Here is a 16752-nt window from a genome sequence, read left to right as displayed (position 1 = left end):
TTATTTTATTTTATTCTACTATATATAGTATTTTATTTATTCTATCCTGTACAGTTGTGTACTGTATTTATTCTTATTGTATCCTAATTTTTGCCTCATAACTTTTGCACTGTCCACTTCCTGCTGTGACAAAACAAATTTCCCACGTGTGGGACTAATAAAGGTTATCTTATCTTATGTTATCTTATCTTATGTCATTACATGGCAAAACACTGACAAACCTCGAATTACATCCCAAAACCAACTTGCTGAAACAACTGTTATACCTCATAAGCAATGTTGAATCATAGTTACCATCCTTGGTTTTCACATTGGTGAGTCACTAGTTTTTATGATAAAATGAATGTTGTCATGTTGTGTCACTTACCAAGTTCATCCTTGCACTGCACAGGTTTGGTGGCAAAAGATGGTTTGCCTTGTCCCACCTGGTTGACAGCTGAGACTCTGAACTCATGGCTTGAGCCTTCCTTTAGCCCAGTTAGTGTGAACCGTCTGTCCATCAGCTTGTCCTCTCCGCCTACTCTCACAAAGCTGTCATGGCCTATCATTCGGGACTCAAGGACATAGCTGGTCACATCTGCACCACCATCATATTTGGGTGGTCTCCAGGTGACGGAGATGGAGTCTTTGGTAATAGCTGTGATGATTAGATCCTCAGGACGCTCTGGGACAGCTGCAGAAAATACAAACACAGAGTGACAGCAGTTTTTTTTTGTTCTACCCAAATGACTGTCAAAGGGTTTTCGTGCCTCACGAGCGGTTGTTGTTGTTTTCCTGTAGATATTCTGCACAAATTGTGAGGAGTTGACTTGTAAGAAAGATTTACTTCCAGGTTATAATTAACATTCAAATTATTGAAAGTATATAATTGAAAAACTATTTTTGCGCTTCCATAGATTTAAAACAAATTTGTATTAATTAATTGATGAATTAATTAATTTTTAAAACGACATAAGATCAGCGTCTTCTAAAGATTTCATGCCTAATAGTTGCAACTTTGAAATGAGGATTTAAAAAAAACTTTGTATATAACAATTCAGTAATAACTCCTATTATGTTTTTTCTAGTTTGGTGATTACCCTTAAAATTGTAAAGAAGTTACAACTAAAATGTTAAATAAGGGACTCTCTTCCTTTCACATGTTGGACTTACAGATGGGATCTTTGATGAGAACCATCTTGTCGGTCTCGATGAAAGGTCCCATGCCTATGATGTTCTCAGCTGCAATCCTGAAGAAGTAGCCCTTGCCATCGATGAGTCCTTGTACTACAGCATTGTTTCTTGTCACTGTGTAAGATACAGAGGTCCAACCCATGCGGTCTGACTCTCTCTTCTCAATAATATAGTTGGTAATGGCTGAGCCGCCATCATCCTCAGGGGAGTACCAGGTCAGCTTGCAGGAGTCATTGGTCAGGTTCTCTCCAGCGAAGGGAAGACCAACTGGTCCAGGAACGTCTGTAGAGATAAGGACGGAGTCAGACTCTGCACATAAAGCTTCCATATTCTACTTGGATACGCGGTTAAGAAAGTGGATGGGACAGCTCTTTATGCATCAGCATGTTCAAATTGTTTGAGGTGAATGTGATTACCCACCCAGGACCTCAACAATGACCGCCTTCTTCCTCTCTCCGCCCTCGTTCTTTGCACTTAGTGTATAAATGCCCTGGTGTTGGCGTCTGCAGTTCTTAATGACCAGTGAATTAGAGATGCCTGTCGTCTCCACCACGGCCTCTTTGGGCACCTCACTGTCATCCCGGCACCAAGTGATCTGTGGGGCAGGTTTGCCGGACACGTAGGCGATAATGCGGATGGTGCCACCGGCATGGACTACAATTTTCTCCTTCACTGAGGCGTCAAGATCCATCTCAGGAGGAACTGCACGAGACGGGGACAATTTTTACGTTTGTGTTATTAACAAAAATCATTGCTTTGCCAGATGTTAAAGTTGGATCTGTATCTTACTTGTTCTGTCTTTGACCTCAATTAGCTCAGACACTAATCCAGGGTCTCCTACTCCAGCAGCATTCACAGCTCGGACTCTGAAGCGGTACAGACCACCTTCCTTAAGGCCAGCCACCACAAATTTAGTTCCTCTGATCTCAGTGTCCTTTGCCTGGGCAGAGGCGAAATGCAAATTAACGTTCATTTAATCATGTTAAAAACACTACATACTGGATCTTCATTGGCTTTGTGGAGATGTCTCAAATCCTGAAGTCAACATCACAACATTAAAGATGAGTTCAGAGCAACTGATGTCACTCTGTAAAGTAAAGATACATATATACACAGATTACATTATTTTACTGCATCATTAGAACCATAGTGCTCTATCTCTTCATAGATTTAATGCATTGGTGTCTTATGTTAGTCTTTTCCTCTTTCTCTCTCGCTCTACCGCCCTCGCTCTCTCCTGCGCAACTAGGTTAATTGGGAACCCTCCTGCATATTGATTGCAGGGTGCTGTCAGCCCGTATAAAGCTAAGCCGGTGTTTTTCTGGATCGTTCCTCCCGTGCGTTTGGCGCAAAGCAGCAGTAAATGCTGGCACACCGCGACAGATTGATCAGCAAGCGAGTAGATCATATGACAGCTACAGGTAGTGATGGTGAGATGAACTGAAGCTTCCATCCAACCGGTCGACTCATGGTTCGAAGCATTGTGATGCTTCATTTGCTCTACTGCGCCATCAAGTGGACGATTCAAGTGAAACGGGCTCTGTGATTATAATGATGTGATGTGTAAACCTCTAAACTGAATAAATTGTTTTCATGGTTATTTATCCTGAATATTGTCTCAGTATCTCTGATACAAAAGAGAAAGTGGAAACTATCAGGACAGAGTCTTGGTATGACTGTGTAACTGTCAGCCTCAGACACTCAGTCAATAGTATAATTCAGATCATAGATCAGTACATTTACATATTTTTATAACCATAAAAAGGAAGCTGACACTTTCGAGACTTTATCTAAGGTGTGAGCATCACAGCAGATGTCTTTGTGTCAACGTAGCTGAGGCTAAAACAGAAAAACGATTTTACAAAAATATTCTGCAGTAGATCAAAAAAGAAGGAAGAAAACTATTAATCAATAAATGAACATTACCTGATGCTGCTGAACTGAAGCAGAGCAAATTACAGAGGTTTTATTAGAGACACAGCTGAGCGTTTTGCAATTTTGCATAATGTTAAAAAGTTTAAATTTGTTCAGAAGCCTATTGAACGGCAGAAATTTGGTTTTCTTTTCGGAAGTAAGTAGTAGTAAGTGGGAAATCAGCTGTGTTTTGCTGCCCATTTTATTTCGAACCTGGACAATTACCACCAGCACGAGTTGTAGTTTGACTCGTGGGGCGCAAGCCTTCCAGTTTGGTGTGTGTGTGTGTGTGTGTGTGTGTGTCTTTTATTAAAGTAATCACAGTTGGTTTTAGTTTTTATGATCTGTAGCGAGCCTGACGCTCAGTGTCCTTTTATTCTTTTAACGTATTGCTCTGTGTTGTATTTCAGTGGACGGAGGACGTGCCAGTGGCCCTGGGACCTCAGGTGGGGGGTCGTTTTCACACTTTCTTTTGCACAGCACCGGGTGGGCTGTAGTGATTTTCTTTTTGTGTGATTTTCTTTTGGGTCCACAGCTGCTGGTAAGTCCAAGTTCCATGAGTGTTTTATTTTTAACTTGAGGACACTGTCAACAACGACGCTACCTTTTGCTTTCTAATATTTTATTTATTTTAACCGTAAATAAAACTGTACTAATATTGGGGCCAACCTGCCTCGGTGTGCATCCTCGAATCTGTGCGGCCTCTTTTTATTCCTTTTATCAATTTTTCTTAAATGTATATTTCCTGGGGGTGAACTTCCCCTAGGTGGCGTTGTCATTTTACGATTTCTTTTATAACCCCGCCAACACCTGGTCACAATCTGTTTCTCTTTTTACCTTCTCCCAGGCCTCTTCAGTTTCTGTTTCCTTCTCCTCTTCAGCTACACTCAGGAGTAGCCTCCTCTGAGCTTTCTTCTCCTCTTCCTCCTTGTTCACCTCCTTGAACTCCACAATGTAGCCTGTGACTTTTGACCCTCCGTCCACCAGAGGCGGTATCCACTCGAGCTCAACTGTAGACTTTGTCCAGTCTGTTACCTTTGGAGTGGGCGGTCCAGGAGGCTCTGCATGCACAAATTGAAATACTGTAAAGCTCTAGTTTCTGCTAAATCACAAATGTGATTAGAAGCATACACAATGGTAAAACATGTTTCAGCACCAACACAATTTGCTGTCTGGAGTTTGACATTTCATTTGGGATCATTTATTTTAGTTTTGCTCGAGAATCATTTAATTAACAGGATCTAATCTCTGCTACAATGTTGCTGCTAACATGCTTTAACACAATAATAACTTCTGTCTTACTGATGGGGTCTCTGCAGAGTATGGGGTCAGAAGGTATACTGGGCAGTCCACAGCCAGCAGCATTGACAGCAATGACCCTGAACTGGTATAGGGCCCCTTCCAGTAGCCCAGTGACATCCCAGTTGTTGCCCAGTGGCAGTGCCCTAATGGGCTCACGGTTGACACGGATCCAGCGCTTGGCAGTGGTCTCCTTCTTCTCGATGATGTAGCCAGTGACGGGGGACCCACCATCGTACTTGGGTTCTTCCCAGTTGACAGTCATTGACTCCAGACAGACTTCGGTCACAGTGGGCTTCTCACACTGACCGGGGACAGCTGCAAGAGGACAGGGCTGTTATCCACGATCCACCCATAATCAATACATCATTTGTCTATGAATTACCAGACAGACAGATCAGAATCCTCTAGAGCTGTGGGTGTTAGTGACACAGTGTAATATGTAATATTGTCTACGATTGGCCTGTTAAAGGCCAATTTCTTTTTTTAATATATCCTGATATATAAAACCATAGAACTGACAGTAGTTTTTTTAATATTAGAAAATGATGACGGTAAGTTATGCAGTAAGTGGACCGTAAAGAAATAATTTAACATGTAATAGATAATATTAATATAAAGTGTAATACAAGTTATTTGTCCTCATTTGTGTAATGAGGGTGAAGATGTGATGGTCTAAACTCACTGAAGAGATTTCTGGCCTTCTCTGGATCACTGACCAGTGGTGGGCCTACTCCAAACTTGTTTTGAGCCATGACTCTGAACTCATACTCATGGTTCTCGGTCAGCCGGGTTACCACATAGGTACACTCTTTGGGATCATTGGAGACATGGACCCACGATTTCCTGTTCTCCTCACGCTTCTCAACCACGTAGTTGGTGATCTTAGATCCACCGTCATCGATGGGAGGGTTCCAGGCGAGGCCTATTCTTTCTGCAAACACCTCCGTGAACTTGACTGGTCCGACTGGGGGACCGGGAGGCCCTACATAGGGAGGGAGGCTGAGTCATATATGTATATCTGAAGAGACCTGGAAATCACTTCAACCAGTGATCAAACCTGCTATCACCTGATAATTAAACTGCTACGAGACTTTTAACCTTGATTTGAGAACATCACACAATTTGAATAAACTGAGTCTCTGTTTCAAAATACAAGTGGACAAAATGACATTCTCATTCTCTCTGAAGATTGCTGTTTTTAATTGAACATTACAAACTTTTTTAGACAAAGAACTTTGGATACTGCAAAGGCTTTGAGTCGGGCATAGCGCTGTTGATTTGAAGGTGACACAGCGCTCTGCCAGGCCAAGCGTCTGGTAATGAAACTTGTACTGCTGTTGCCTTTAAATTAAATTATCTGATGAGAAATATGGTTTGCTGTGATTCAGCTTTGTTGAGAAATAAAATCCAAATATTTTTTAAGAGTTGAAAAGACACATGTAACATCTTTAGGTTGAATTTCTTACCAAACACTGAGAGCTTGATGCCCTTGCAAACAGTGCCCAGACTATTAGTGGCGGTCAGGCTGTAGAGTGAGCTGTCATGCCTGCTGGCTTGCTGTATTAGAAGGGTGCACTTATCCTGGGTTACTAGTTTGTTGATGTGTTGGTCATACTGAATGGCAGACTTCTCCTCAGGTTTGTCCAGACTGGCTTTGTGCCAAACGAGGCTGGGGAACGGACAGCCGCTAACTTTTGCAACAATGCTGATGTCACAGCCCTCCTCTCCCTCCATAGCCTCACGTAGTTCAATAGTGGGCGGACCTGCAGAGAGATGATCCGTTTGTTATGATCGACAAAACAAACTGTTTGTTAATCACCATCATAAAGTTAACTGAATGCAACATTCTCAGGCACCCACAGATGTTCGTGAAACAGCCCCTATGAATATTTGACTTAAAAAACAAACGTGCTGGTCAAATAGAGTGGAATATGAGTAGCCTGTCATTGGCTGAAGAGGCTGTTGCTCACATGTCTGATCCTTGATGACCATGGGTCCAATGGTGGCAGAGGGTCGGCTGGGTCCAGCAGCATTTACAGCTTTTACTCTGAACTCATATTCTCCTCCCTGTAGATTAACAAGACAGTCAACACAAAGTTTGGGTAAAATTCCAGTAGAAATTCCCAAATCACTGTGGAAAGTGGGCTGAAAGCTCAGGTTTTATCCTCTCCTGTTATTTTTTGTTGTTAGTTTTTTTTGTAAAAAATATAAATGTCCGTCAGAAGCAACTCTCTCTGCAGGATAAATTTTGGCTTAATTCTCAAATTTTGTGTTGGAGAAATACAAGTTAAAATGACAGTAACATCGCAAAGAGATAGAGTGGGTTAAAGATTATGCACTAAATATTAATCATCTTAAAAAACTTTAAAGTAAAAGAAGCAATCTTTATTGCATTATGTCTTAATGCATCCTTGATCATCCAGCTAAGGAAATCCCAAAAAGCTGATTCTGTTCATCTGGAGGTAACGTTTTCAGTGGGAGAAAAGTTTTGCCAAAAATTGGTCCACCCAAGGATCGGGTCCCCCGACACAAACAGAGTAACATAGTGTACGCTGTTACGTGCCAGGAGGATTGCCAGGATTTATACATCAGGGAAAACAAACAACCTCTGGCTAAGACAGGGGTGGGCAATTCCAGGCCCCGAAGGCCGGTATCCCTGGAGGTTTTAGATGTGTCCTTGAACCAACACAGCTGATTTAAATGGCTAAATTAGCTCCTCAACATGTCCTGAAGTTCTCCAGAGGCCTGGTAATGAACTAATCATGTGATTCAGGTGTGTTGACCCAAGGTGAGATCTAAAACCTGCAGGACACCGGCCCTTGGGGCCTGGAATTGCCCACCCCTGGGCTAAGTGGATGGCACAACACAGAAGAGCCACCTCGTCAGGCCAGGACTCTGCAGTCTATTTACACCTACAGGCCAGTGGACACTCTTTCAAGGATGAGGATGTAACATCCTGGACAGGGAGGGACGCTGGTTTGAGGGCGGAGTCAAGGAGGCCATTTACGTGAAAAGGGAAAGACCATCTCTGAATCGCGGAGGGGGCCTAAGGGTACATCTGTCACCATCTTACAATGCTGTGATTGCAGCCATTCCCCAACTCTCTGTGAATGGCACTCATGGACATTGATCAGTGGTCATGAGAATTTGCATATTAATGATCTTGAAACTGACCATTTTTCACTGGTGGTGCTTGTTTCAGTTATTGGGCAAATTTCCTGTTTATAAGGTGGGAAACCTGCAGTCAGCTGAGACTGAAGACGTCAGCTGGATGAGTGACGAAACGTTTCTCCCACTGAAAACGCTACACCCCGATGAACAGAATCAACTTTTATTGCATTACATTTTCATCAGTTATCAGTTTGAGTTTTCTAGAAATCATCTTAAATAACTTCCAGAAAGAAAATGATCAATCTTAAGACTAGGACAAAAAGTGACATTTAAAATATGCCTTTCTCCAGCCATGTATTCATAAATGTGATTCTAATTAATACAGGAAACAAGCAGTACATGGAGGAATACTTTGAAGAGGAAAGCCTGACCTCTTTGAGATCCTCCACCACGAAGGTGAGCTCTTCCACATCTCTCTTGTTGCACTGTTTCCAGGTCTCTTTCTCCTTGCCGGTGGTGTCCCAGCTCAATCGTTCAATGATGTAATGCTTCACAGGAGAGCCACCATTATTTTTGGGAGCCTCCCAGCTCAAGGTGACAGTGTTCTTTGTCACCAGGTTAACCTTCAGCTTGGTGGGGGGGTCAGGTGGGTCTGAGAAAGAGGATGGTTAATATTAGGGCAATTCATATAAACTTTGGAAGTATGTGCTGCATATCTGGAGCTGAAATTCCAAACAAGTCCTCACAGATGGGGTCTCTGGCCCGGACAGGTTCAGTGGTGACAGTGAACGGGCCGAATCCCAATCGGTTCTCTGCTCGCACTCTGAACAGGTAGTCCTGACCCTCTAGCAGTCCTGGCACCACGTAGGCCTGGCTAGCACAGGCTACATTAACCTGATAACAAAGCAAAAAACTCAGCTAATCAATCACAAACAGCAGAATCTTAAAGTTAAACTTAGCTGTTATATCTAGTGCTTCTGAGTCATGGACATATTAGAATCATAGAAGCAGCTTACTATTTAGCTTGGGAGTCTCTATCCATTCCTGCAACATCTAATCAAAGGGACTATTTCCATACATTACTTTTGAAACTTAGCAAAATAGGATAGAGAAACTGACAACAAGGTGATGTTTACCTTGGTCCAGGCCTTGTCGGTCACAGATTTCTTCTCAATAAAGTAACTCTTGATTCGCTCTCCTCCATCTGTATCGGGGAGCTTCCAGATCAGCCTCATGGTTGATCGGGTGATGTCAGTAATCTTTAAGTCCTTTGGAGGTCCGGGAACATCTGCAGCCACAAGCACAGTAAAACATTTAGGACACAGGAAAAAGATGCCACTCTGCCATTGCTAGTCATCTATAAGTATGCTTCTCTTAAAAAAAAGTCACAAACATACCGAGGACAATGACCCTGATGTTGAGGTGTTTCTGTCCAGACTTGTTCTTAGCTGTGATGGTGTAACGTCCAGAGTGAGTCCTCAGACTGACAGGTATAGTCACAACAGAAGTGGTGTCTGTGGACTCCACCTGAACAAGCAAAACAAAAAAATATTTAAAGAATTGTCTTATGTATTTTGTAAGATATACAAACACAAACATAATAATGCAATGGTTTCATAAAATTTTAACAGACAAGTGAAAAATAAGGGAAAGAAGGGCAAGAACTCTTCAGAAAGGTGATTTTTTTTTTTTTACCTGAAAATGTGGTATTAAGGTCTCACCTCAGAGTCCACAGGCAGTGTGTGGAGTTTGTTTTTCTTGTGCGACTTGGCTTTGCCGTCAAAGTCCCAGGTTACCTTAGGAGTGGGCCGGCCTTTGATGGTGGTGGGGATTCTAATGGGATCTCCAGCACGGATGGAAACCAGGTCATCTGCCATCACATCAAGTGTGATTGAAGGTGGAACTGTTGAGTAGGAATTGATAAACACATCAGTGGATGAAATACACAGTATCTACTTATTGTAGTGAAAATTACTTTAAATTCAGACATACGTTGGACATCCTCAATAAGAACTTCACTAGTGCGGGGGCTGGGATCAGACTCTCCAATGTCATTGACAGCAATGATCCTGAAGCGGTAGCGCTTCAGCTCGCGGAGGCTTGGCACTGTAAACTCAGTAGTGGGGTGCAGGGTTTCAGGATCATTTACTCTCACCCACTCTGATGTCCCCTCATCCTGTATCTGGATAATGTAGCCCTTGATGGGACTGCCACCATCACTCTCTGGTGGTTTCCAGGAGAGTGTGACATTGTGTTTTGTCTTATCGGCCACCTCGGGAGCAGCAGGCATGCTTGGAGGAGCTGCAGGGAAAAGCAACAGAATGTGAAAAAAGTATCCAAATTCTATCATTCATCATCCCCTCGAATCTGGCGGCCAACACCAGACTTAAGTAAGCTGGTGGGTTTTAAAAAGACATGCATTGTCCTTTACTTACTGAGAGGGTCAACAGCAAAGGCAGAGTCAGATGGTCCACTGAAAGGTCCGGTTCCTGCTGAATTACAGGCTGCGACCCTAAACTCGTACTCTGTTCCTTCAAACAGACGTGTCACCTGAGAGACACATAATGCAACAGTATTCAATTTCTAAACAAGGAGTTGTACACACCGAGGCAGTGCTTTCCTTAAAATAAATGCTAAAATTACTAGAAAGCCCCACAGCTCACCTGGTACTCCCAGCCTTTCATGCCCCTCTTTGTGATGGGCATCTTATTGACTTTAGCCCAGTAAGCAGTACCTTTCTCGCTTTTTTCCAGCCAGTAACCAATAATCGTGGAGCCTCCATTATCTCTGGGAGGTTCCCAGGTTAGAGTCATGGAGGTCTTGCAGTACTCTGCAATTGTTGGTTTCTCTGGAGGGCCAGGAAGGCCGAAGGGGTCTATAATTTGAACTTCCTCAGTTGTGCAGGGATCAGATTTACCGTAGCGGTTCTCAGCACGTACCCGGAAAAGGTAGGTCTTTTTGTCTTCCAGGTTCCAGACCTTCAGAAGATGTAGGTGATGTTACCATTGGAAACCAATTGGACTACATTTATTATTATTAATATAACTTGTAGTTGGCGCTACTATTATAAAGACATACCCCATATTTTCTCTCAATTATACTATTTGTAACCTCCTCCCACTGCGGTTCAGGTGGAGCTTCCTGTCCCTCTTCCACCTCAGGCACCTCTGTTACCACTTCCTTCTTCTCAATGATGTAGTTGGTCAGTTCACTTCCGCCATTATCAAGTGGTGCGTCCCAGTTGAGGTAGCAGGACTCACCTCTGATATTGGTTACTGTCACATTCCTTGGTGGAGTTGGTCGGTCTGAAGAGAAGAGCATGAGTTCAGTCAGGACACTGTCAGCTGGTTACTCTGATACAAACAGAACTAGCATAACTAATAACATAACACCATATTTTATGTTATAAAGTACCACCACAGTGACATGATTTCAACTCACCAAGCACCATGACATAGACCGTGTGCGTGGCTGAACCCATGTTGTTGGAGGCAGCCACAGTGTAACTGCCACGGTCCCTCCTGTTGGCTGCTGGGATGGACAGCATGGTCTTGCAATTCATTCTGCCAGTCACATTTGTCTCCATCAGTAGAGTCTCAGTAGGCTTCTCGATCACTACGTCATCCTTAGACCACTCAATCTTAGGGATGGGGAGTCCCAGGACATCAGCTGGGATCTCGATGGATTCACCCTTCTTCACAGTAATGGTATCCCCTTTGAACTGCTTCAGCATGTGAATCTCAGGAGACACTGAGAAAGGCAAGACAGAAATCAACCAAATCAGAATGCATGAGCCATGAGCCAAGTTATTAGCGTCCACCAGGGTTGACCTCTTTATTTTATATACATTTCTCTGGAGAAAACTCTTCCATCCATTACTTGAACAAGTAGAAGTTTTCAGGCTTTACCTTCATCATCTTGGATAACCACAGTCAGTGGGATGGATGGCTCACTCTCTCCAATAAGGTTGGCACACTTGATTCTGAACTCGTACATCCAGGCATCATCCAGGCCCTCCACAGTCATAGTCATGTTGGGACAGATCTCAGTGTTGCAGGGCTCAAAGGCCTGCTGGTCCTGTCTCTTTTTCTCAACAAAGTAACCAATGATAGGGCTGCCGCCATCATTACGTGGTGGTTTCCAGGCGAACGTGATGGAGTTCTTTGTGCGTTCAGTGTAGTGGAACTTCTCAGGATATGATGGCGGGCCTGCAAAACCACACAAGAAACTTGTTTCAAATACACTTCCACATTTCACACTGCTTCTAAACACAAAATCCCCAACATCCATAGAATGAAAATAAACGTAGCACTCACCCTGTGGGTCTACAGCCTTGATGGGTCCTAGCTCAACAGGTGGGCCCAGGCCGTATTTGTTCTTGGCGATGACACGGAACAGGTATTCTTGTCCCTCCATAATGCCCACACACTCACACTTGGACGAGGCGGTTTCAACAGGTTGCCTCCATGTGTGCATCTTGGGATCTCTTCGCTCCACGAGGAAGCCGGTCAAGTCACTGCCTCCATCGTCTTCAGGGTCATCCCAGTTCAGAAAGATCATCTTACGAGTGACAACAACAGGCTTCAGGTCTGTGACAGGTCCCGGGACATCTGAAAATAAAACAATATTATCCTGTTTGATCATTTGTTCAACTAATTACAAGTTCAGACTGAATTCTAACGTCCTGGACTCACCCATGACCTCCACTCTGGTCCATGCAGACTTGATGCCACTGGGGTTGCAAGCGGAGATTTGATATTTTCCGCAGTCTTTCCTCTGGACATTCTTGACTGAAAAGATGCTGTTGTTGTCCTCAGTGAGGATCTCCGCACGGTCTTTGTCGGGTTTGCCATCATCCTTGGTCCAGGTGATGGCTGGGTAGGGTTTACCTGTGACTGTAGCAGGTATAAGGAGGTTTTCTCCAGCTCTGATCACGACGCCATTCTTGACAGACAGATCCAATTCAATTACTGGGATCTCTGTTAGTGATGACCAGCAAACAAGCAAAGAATGAAAAACAAACAAATAAAATACAAGAAGAAGAAGATATACATCAATACGAAATTAAACAAGATTTGATCTAATTGAACACTGGTTCAAATTTCTACATTTTTAAAAACATTTTTTTTTTGAGTTTTTCAGCTAACCTGCAGGATTTCTGACGAATACAGACTCTGTGAATCCTGGTGTTCCCTCTCCAGCAGCATTACAGGCAATGACTCTGACCATGTACTTTGCTCCCTCTCTGACTCCATAAACAGTGAAGTTCCGAGTCTTCCACGGACGTTCCGTAGATCTTGACCAGTCCTTGGTACCAGCCATAGCCTGAATAACACCACAGAACAAACAAGAACATCCATCAGGACTGAAATCAACTTCTAACATGACAGAATCTCAAAAACAAAGTTAAAAACCTATGAGAAGTAACTTTTTTCACCTTATCCACATGATATCCCAGGATTTCCCCACCTCCATTGTCAGCAGGCGGGTCCCACTCAACTTCGATGGAGTGGTCAGTAGTTGCTGCCACTCGGGCAACTGGAGGACCTGGAGGCACTGTAGGGTCAAAGTAAACACAGATGAATCTCACCCTACGATTGACTATATTTCAGTGAGAATAACTATACCCAGATGAGGTAGGAAGTAATTCAGTTTGAATATTATACTAAAACAAAAAAACACTTGGAAATCATCTAATCTAATGTTTTAGATCATCAAACAAATTGTATTTAACAAAGACAACATAAGTAAATAGAAAATGCTGTTTTTTTCATGATGATTTCATTTAGTACAAGAATCCAAACCTACCTGGCCCTATATGAAAAAGTGAACCTAACAGCTGGTTCTACCACCTCTCGCAGCAAGAACTGCAATCAGGTGTTTGCAATAACTGGCAATGAATCTTTTATATTGGTGTGGAAGAATTTTGGTCTACTCTTCTTTGCAGATATGTTTGAATTCAGCCATATTGCCCTGTTTGAAGTCATGTCAATCCATTTCTATATGTTTTAAGTCTGGAGTTACTCTTGGCTACTCCTAAACCTTCAGTTGGGCTTTTTAGGCCATCCAAACGTGAACTTGCTGGTGTGTTTTGTATCATCGTACTGCTCCATAACCTGGGTGCGCTTGAGCTTCAGGGCACAAAGTGATGGCTGAATATTCTCTTTCAGGATTTTCTAGTAGAGAAGAGAATTCATGGTTCCATTCATTTGCTCATTTTATGCCAGATGCAACAGGACTCTTCAAAATGTTAAACTGTAACCCTTTCCCTCCACGGCGGCGATGTCTCATTCGAATGCTTGCCATATTAACTTTCGATGGCACTTTATCTGCCTGCCATGTCTGACCACAGGTAATGGGGAATCAGGGTTCGATTCCAGAGAGAACCTGACAAACGACTACCACATCCAAGGAAAGGCAGCACACGCACAAATGATCCCCTCCCGACTCAGGGAGGTAGTGACGAAAAATAACAATACAGGACTCTTTCGAGGCCCTGTAATGTGAATGTGAATGAAATAATCTTTTAAAAAATATTTTCTATTCACTCAGGTTATCAATTTCTAATATTAAAATTTGTTTGAAATTTTATCTGAAACATATAAATGTGACAAGTATTAAAAAAAAACCAAAAGAAAATCTTAAAAGGAGCAAATAATTTTACCATAACTTTTTCTTCTTCATACTTCTAAATTCTAAAAATTGCCAGTTGCTCATTTTTCAAATATTAAATAAGTGTTATAGATGGATATAACTAAGAATAAAACATTTAGTGACAACTCACAGTTCTGTCGAACAAAGGATTTAGAACAGTTTACGTACAAATCGCTGGCTGAGCAGTCTTGGGTTCAGAGGGAACACTGAACTTTCCAGGGCCGGCCTGGTTTTCGGCAGCAACTCTAAAGATGTAAGTCAGCCCCTCGATCAGACCTTCAACATTTAGCTCAGGGACAGGGATGATGTTCCTGAAGACCAAAGGTACCATGAAGGCTTTGTTATTACCCTCACACAAGCCAATATGCACTTTCATGTGTCTTGTTGCAAATTGGAAAAGAAAGAAAGAAAATGGTTACATTGTATGGTTTTCTCACCTATTTACACGTGCCCAGTGTGAGCTGTTGATCTCACGGCGCTCCACCCAGTATCCCAAGATGGGGCTGCCATTATCATTTGGTTCATTCCATGTGACCAGCATGCTATTGGCTGTGATGTCATCAACTTGTGGTTTATCAGGTGCTTCGGGAGGTTCTAAGGACATACCGAGATGAAATAGCGGAACAAAAATAAGTGGTATGTTACTATTGTTTATATACCTTTAAGTTCATTAATAGCGCAGTTATCTGTTAATTAATCTACATAATGACATATATTTAATTTCAGCTGACCTTTAATCAGTTACAAACATTTTTGTGCTTTAAAACTTTACAAACCAAGCTGAAAAAAACAACAAACAAATAAAACAAAACCCAAAACTAGCTTACAACATAGACCAGAATAATAATAAATGCACCCATACCAAAAGGATTCTTGGCAATGACCGGTTTGGAGACACAGGGTGGGCCTGCACCATACTTGTTCTCAGCCACGACCCTAAAGATGTACTCCTTCTTTTCAATGAGTTTGGGCACCAAGTAACGACATCCTTTCAATATTGCGGTAACGGTGCTCCAACCAATCTCCAGCTTGGAGTTGTCTTTCTGTTCCAGGGTGTAGTTGAGAATCTCGCTGCCACCATCATCCAGAGGGGGATCCCACTTGCAGATCACAGAGTTCTTCCTCACCTCCTCGAATCTAAAGTTTACGGGAGGCCCGGGAGTATCTGTAGACAGAATAAATGTTCAGATTTGAACTTTTTGTATCTTTTTTTAACACATGATTTGCTTTAAAGTATAAAGCTTTGGTTATAGAAAACACAAAAGAACTCGCACCGAGTATGTTGACCTCGCAGGTTGCCGAGGCAATGCCATGGTCGTTCTCCACCTTCACCATGTAGACACCATGATCAGGGCGAATCGAGTCCCTGATAACGATAGAGGATACACCCTTGTGGCTATTGTCGATGGCCAGGCGTTCATTTATGGTGGGGTAGTCTGGCTCCTCGACCTCTGGTTGTGGAACTTCCTCCTCCTTTTTCACCTCGCCTTCTTTTTTCACCTCGCCTTCTTTTTCCTCAGGTTCTTTCACCTCTCCCTCCTTCTCCTCTTTCTTCTCAGCTGTCCCCTCTTCTTTCTCCTTTTCCTCCTTCTTTTCCTCTTCCTTCTTTTCCACCTTCTTCTTCAGGGGTTTTTCAGGTCTCTTCCGGAGTGGCTCAGGCTGAATTGATTGGTTGTTCCAGTACCAGGTGATCTGAGGGTACGGAGATCCTGAAATGTTGGCATCCAGGCAGATCTCGTAGCCTCGCTTCACGGCAAGACCAGACTGCAAGCTGCCACTCAGGAAAACCTTTGGAGGATCTAAGAGAGAAATAAAATCAGACAAACCGAAATGCATACCTAGAAATAGAGAAAGTGAGAGATAGATCGAGAGAGAACGAGACCACACAGCTGATACATACCAATGGTATCAGCGGCCTTGATAAATGGCGTGTTGCGTGATGGCTCACTGATCCCAGCAGCATTTTCAGCTCTGACTCTAAAGGTGAAGTTCTTTCCTTCTATCAATCCTCTGACGGTGTAGGATAGTACAGGCACCAGGAAGTCATTGCACCTCTCCCACTTGTCCTCTCCTTTCTGCTGCTTCTCTAGGATGTAGCCCATGATTTTGGAGCCACCATCATACATGGGAGGCTTCCAGGTTAGAGTAACAGTACTGGATGTGGGGTTGTGGGTCTCCACATCCACTGGTGGGTCAGGGGCATCTGGAACAAGATTTTGCATTCAGTTAGATTTCTCTTGGAAACAAAATGTCAAACATTGAAAACTTAGGAAAACTAAATATTCATTTTCATGCCAACACCAACTAGAATCTTGATATAAATGAGTAACAGTAGGTGGACATTAGGTAAGGCTGCACTTTTTGCAGCGATCTCGTATAGAAAACTATTCCGCGCATATATAAAACCAAGGAACACGGTGTACAGTCGAGTCTTAATAGCTTACTTACAGCTGGGCTCGTCAGGCTGCAGTGGTTATTATTATATTTACATGCTTCCAGCTCCCGTTTCTGCTCGGTGACAAGCCGAAGAGGAGACATGGGCCCATCCTCCCGCAGGCCCACCACCCGCAGGAGGCGCCATAGGGGTCGGGTGCATTG

General features: G+C 43.1%; 1 protein-coding gene across 1 annotated transcript in view; it reads right to left on the bottom strand.

Annotated features, from left to right (window-relative positions):
- ttn.2 (titin, tandem duplicate 2) overlaps window positions 1-16752 on the bottom strand; it is a 224471-nt gene that overhangs the window by 72337 nt on the left and 135382 nt on the right. The window contains exons 147-176 of the mRNA XM_013915325.1: window positions 16055-16357; window positions 15769-15953; window positions 15429-15627; window positions 15017-15319; window positions 14592-14748; window positions 14323-14465; window positions 12938-13056; window positions 12648-12825; window positions 12195-12479; window positions 11817-12110; window positions 11409-11708; window positions 10942-11250; window positions 10579-10805; window positions 10164-10478; window positions 9936-10050; window positions 9493-9801; window positions 9222-9403; window positions 8898-9027; window positions 8637-8788; window positions 8247-8394; window positions 7932-8152; window positions 6360-6456; window positions 5856-6152; window positions 5072-5371; window positions 4390-4704; window positions 3925-4148; window positions 1963-2113; window positions 1594-1875; window positions 1153-1455; window positions 368-673 (exon numbers count right to left, since the gene is read on the bottom strand). Of these exons, the coding sequence (XP_013770779.1) occupies window positions 368-673; window positions 1153-1455; window positions 1594-1875; window positions 1963-2113; window positions 3925-4148; window positions 4390-4704; window positions 5072-5371; window positions 5856-6152; window positions 6360-6456; window positions 7932-8152; window positions 8247-8394; window positions 8637-8788; window positions 8898-9027; window positions 9222-9403; window positions 9493-9801; window positions 9936-10050; window positions 10164-10478; window positions 10579-10805; window positions 10942-11250; window positions 11409-11708; window positions 11817-12110; window positions 12195-12479; window positions 12648-12825; window positions 12938-13056; window positions 14323-14465; window positions 14592-14748; window positions 15017-15319; window positions 15429-15627; window positions 15769-15953; window positions 16055-16357 (6849 nt within the window). The remainder of the gene's footprint in view (window positions 1-367; window positions 674-1152; window positions 1456-1593; window positions 1876-1962; window positions 2114-3924; window positions 4149-4389; window positions 4705-5071; window positions 5372-5855; window positions 6153-6359; window positions 6457-7931; window positions 8153-8246; window positions 8395-8636; window positions 8789-8897; window positions 9028-9221; window positions 9404-9492; window positions 9802-9935; window positions 10051-10163; window positions 10479-10578; window positions 10806-10941; window positions 11251-11408; window positions 11709-11816; window positions 12111-12194; window positions 12480-12647; window positions 12826-12937; window positions 13057-14322; window positions 14466-14591; window positions 14749-15016; window positions 15320-15428; window positions 15628-15768; window positions 15954-16054; window positions 16358-16752) is intronic.

The sequence above is a fragment of the Pundamilia nyererei genome, unplaced genomic scaffold (assembly GCF_000239375.1).
Source record: "Pundamilia nyererei isolate P.nyererei 1_Seehausen unplaced genomic scaffold, PunNye1.0 scaffold00287, whole genome shotgun sequence".
NCBI classification, from domain to species: domain Eukaryota; kingdom Metazoa; phylum Chordata; class Actinopteri; order Cichliformes; family Cichlidae; genus Pundamilia; species Pundamilia nyererei.
This window is presented reverse-complemented; position numbering and strand designations above follow the sequence as displayed.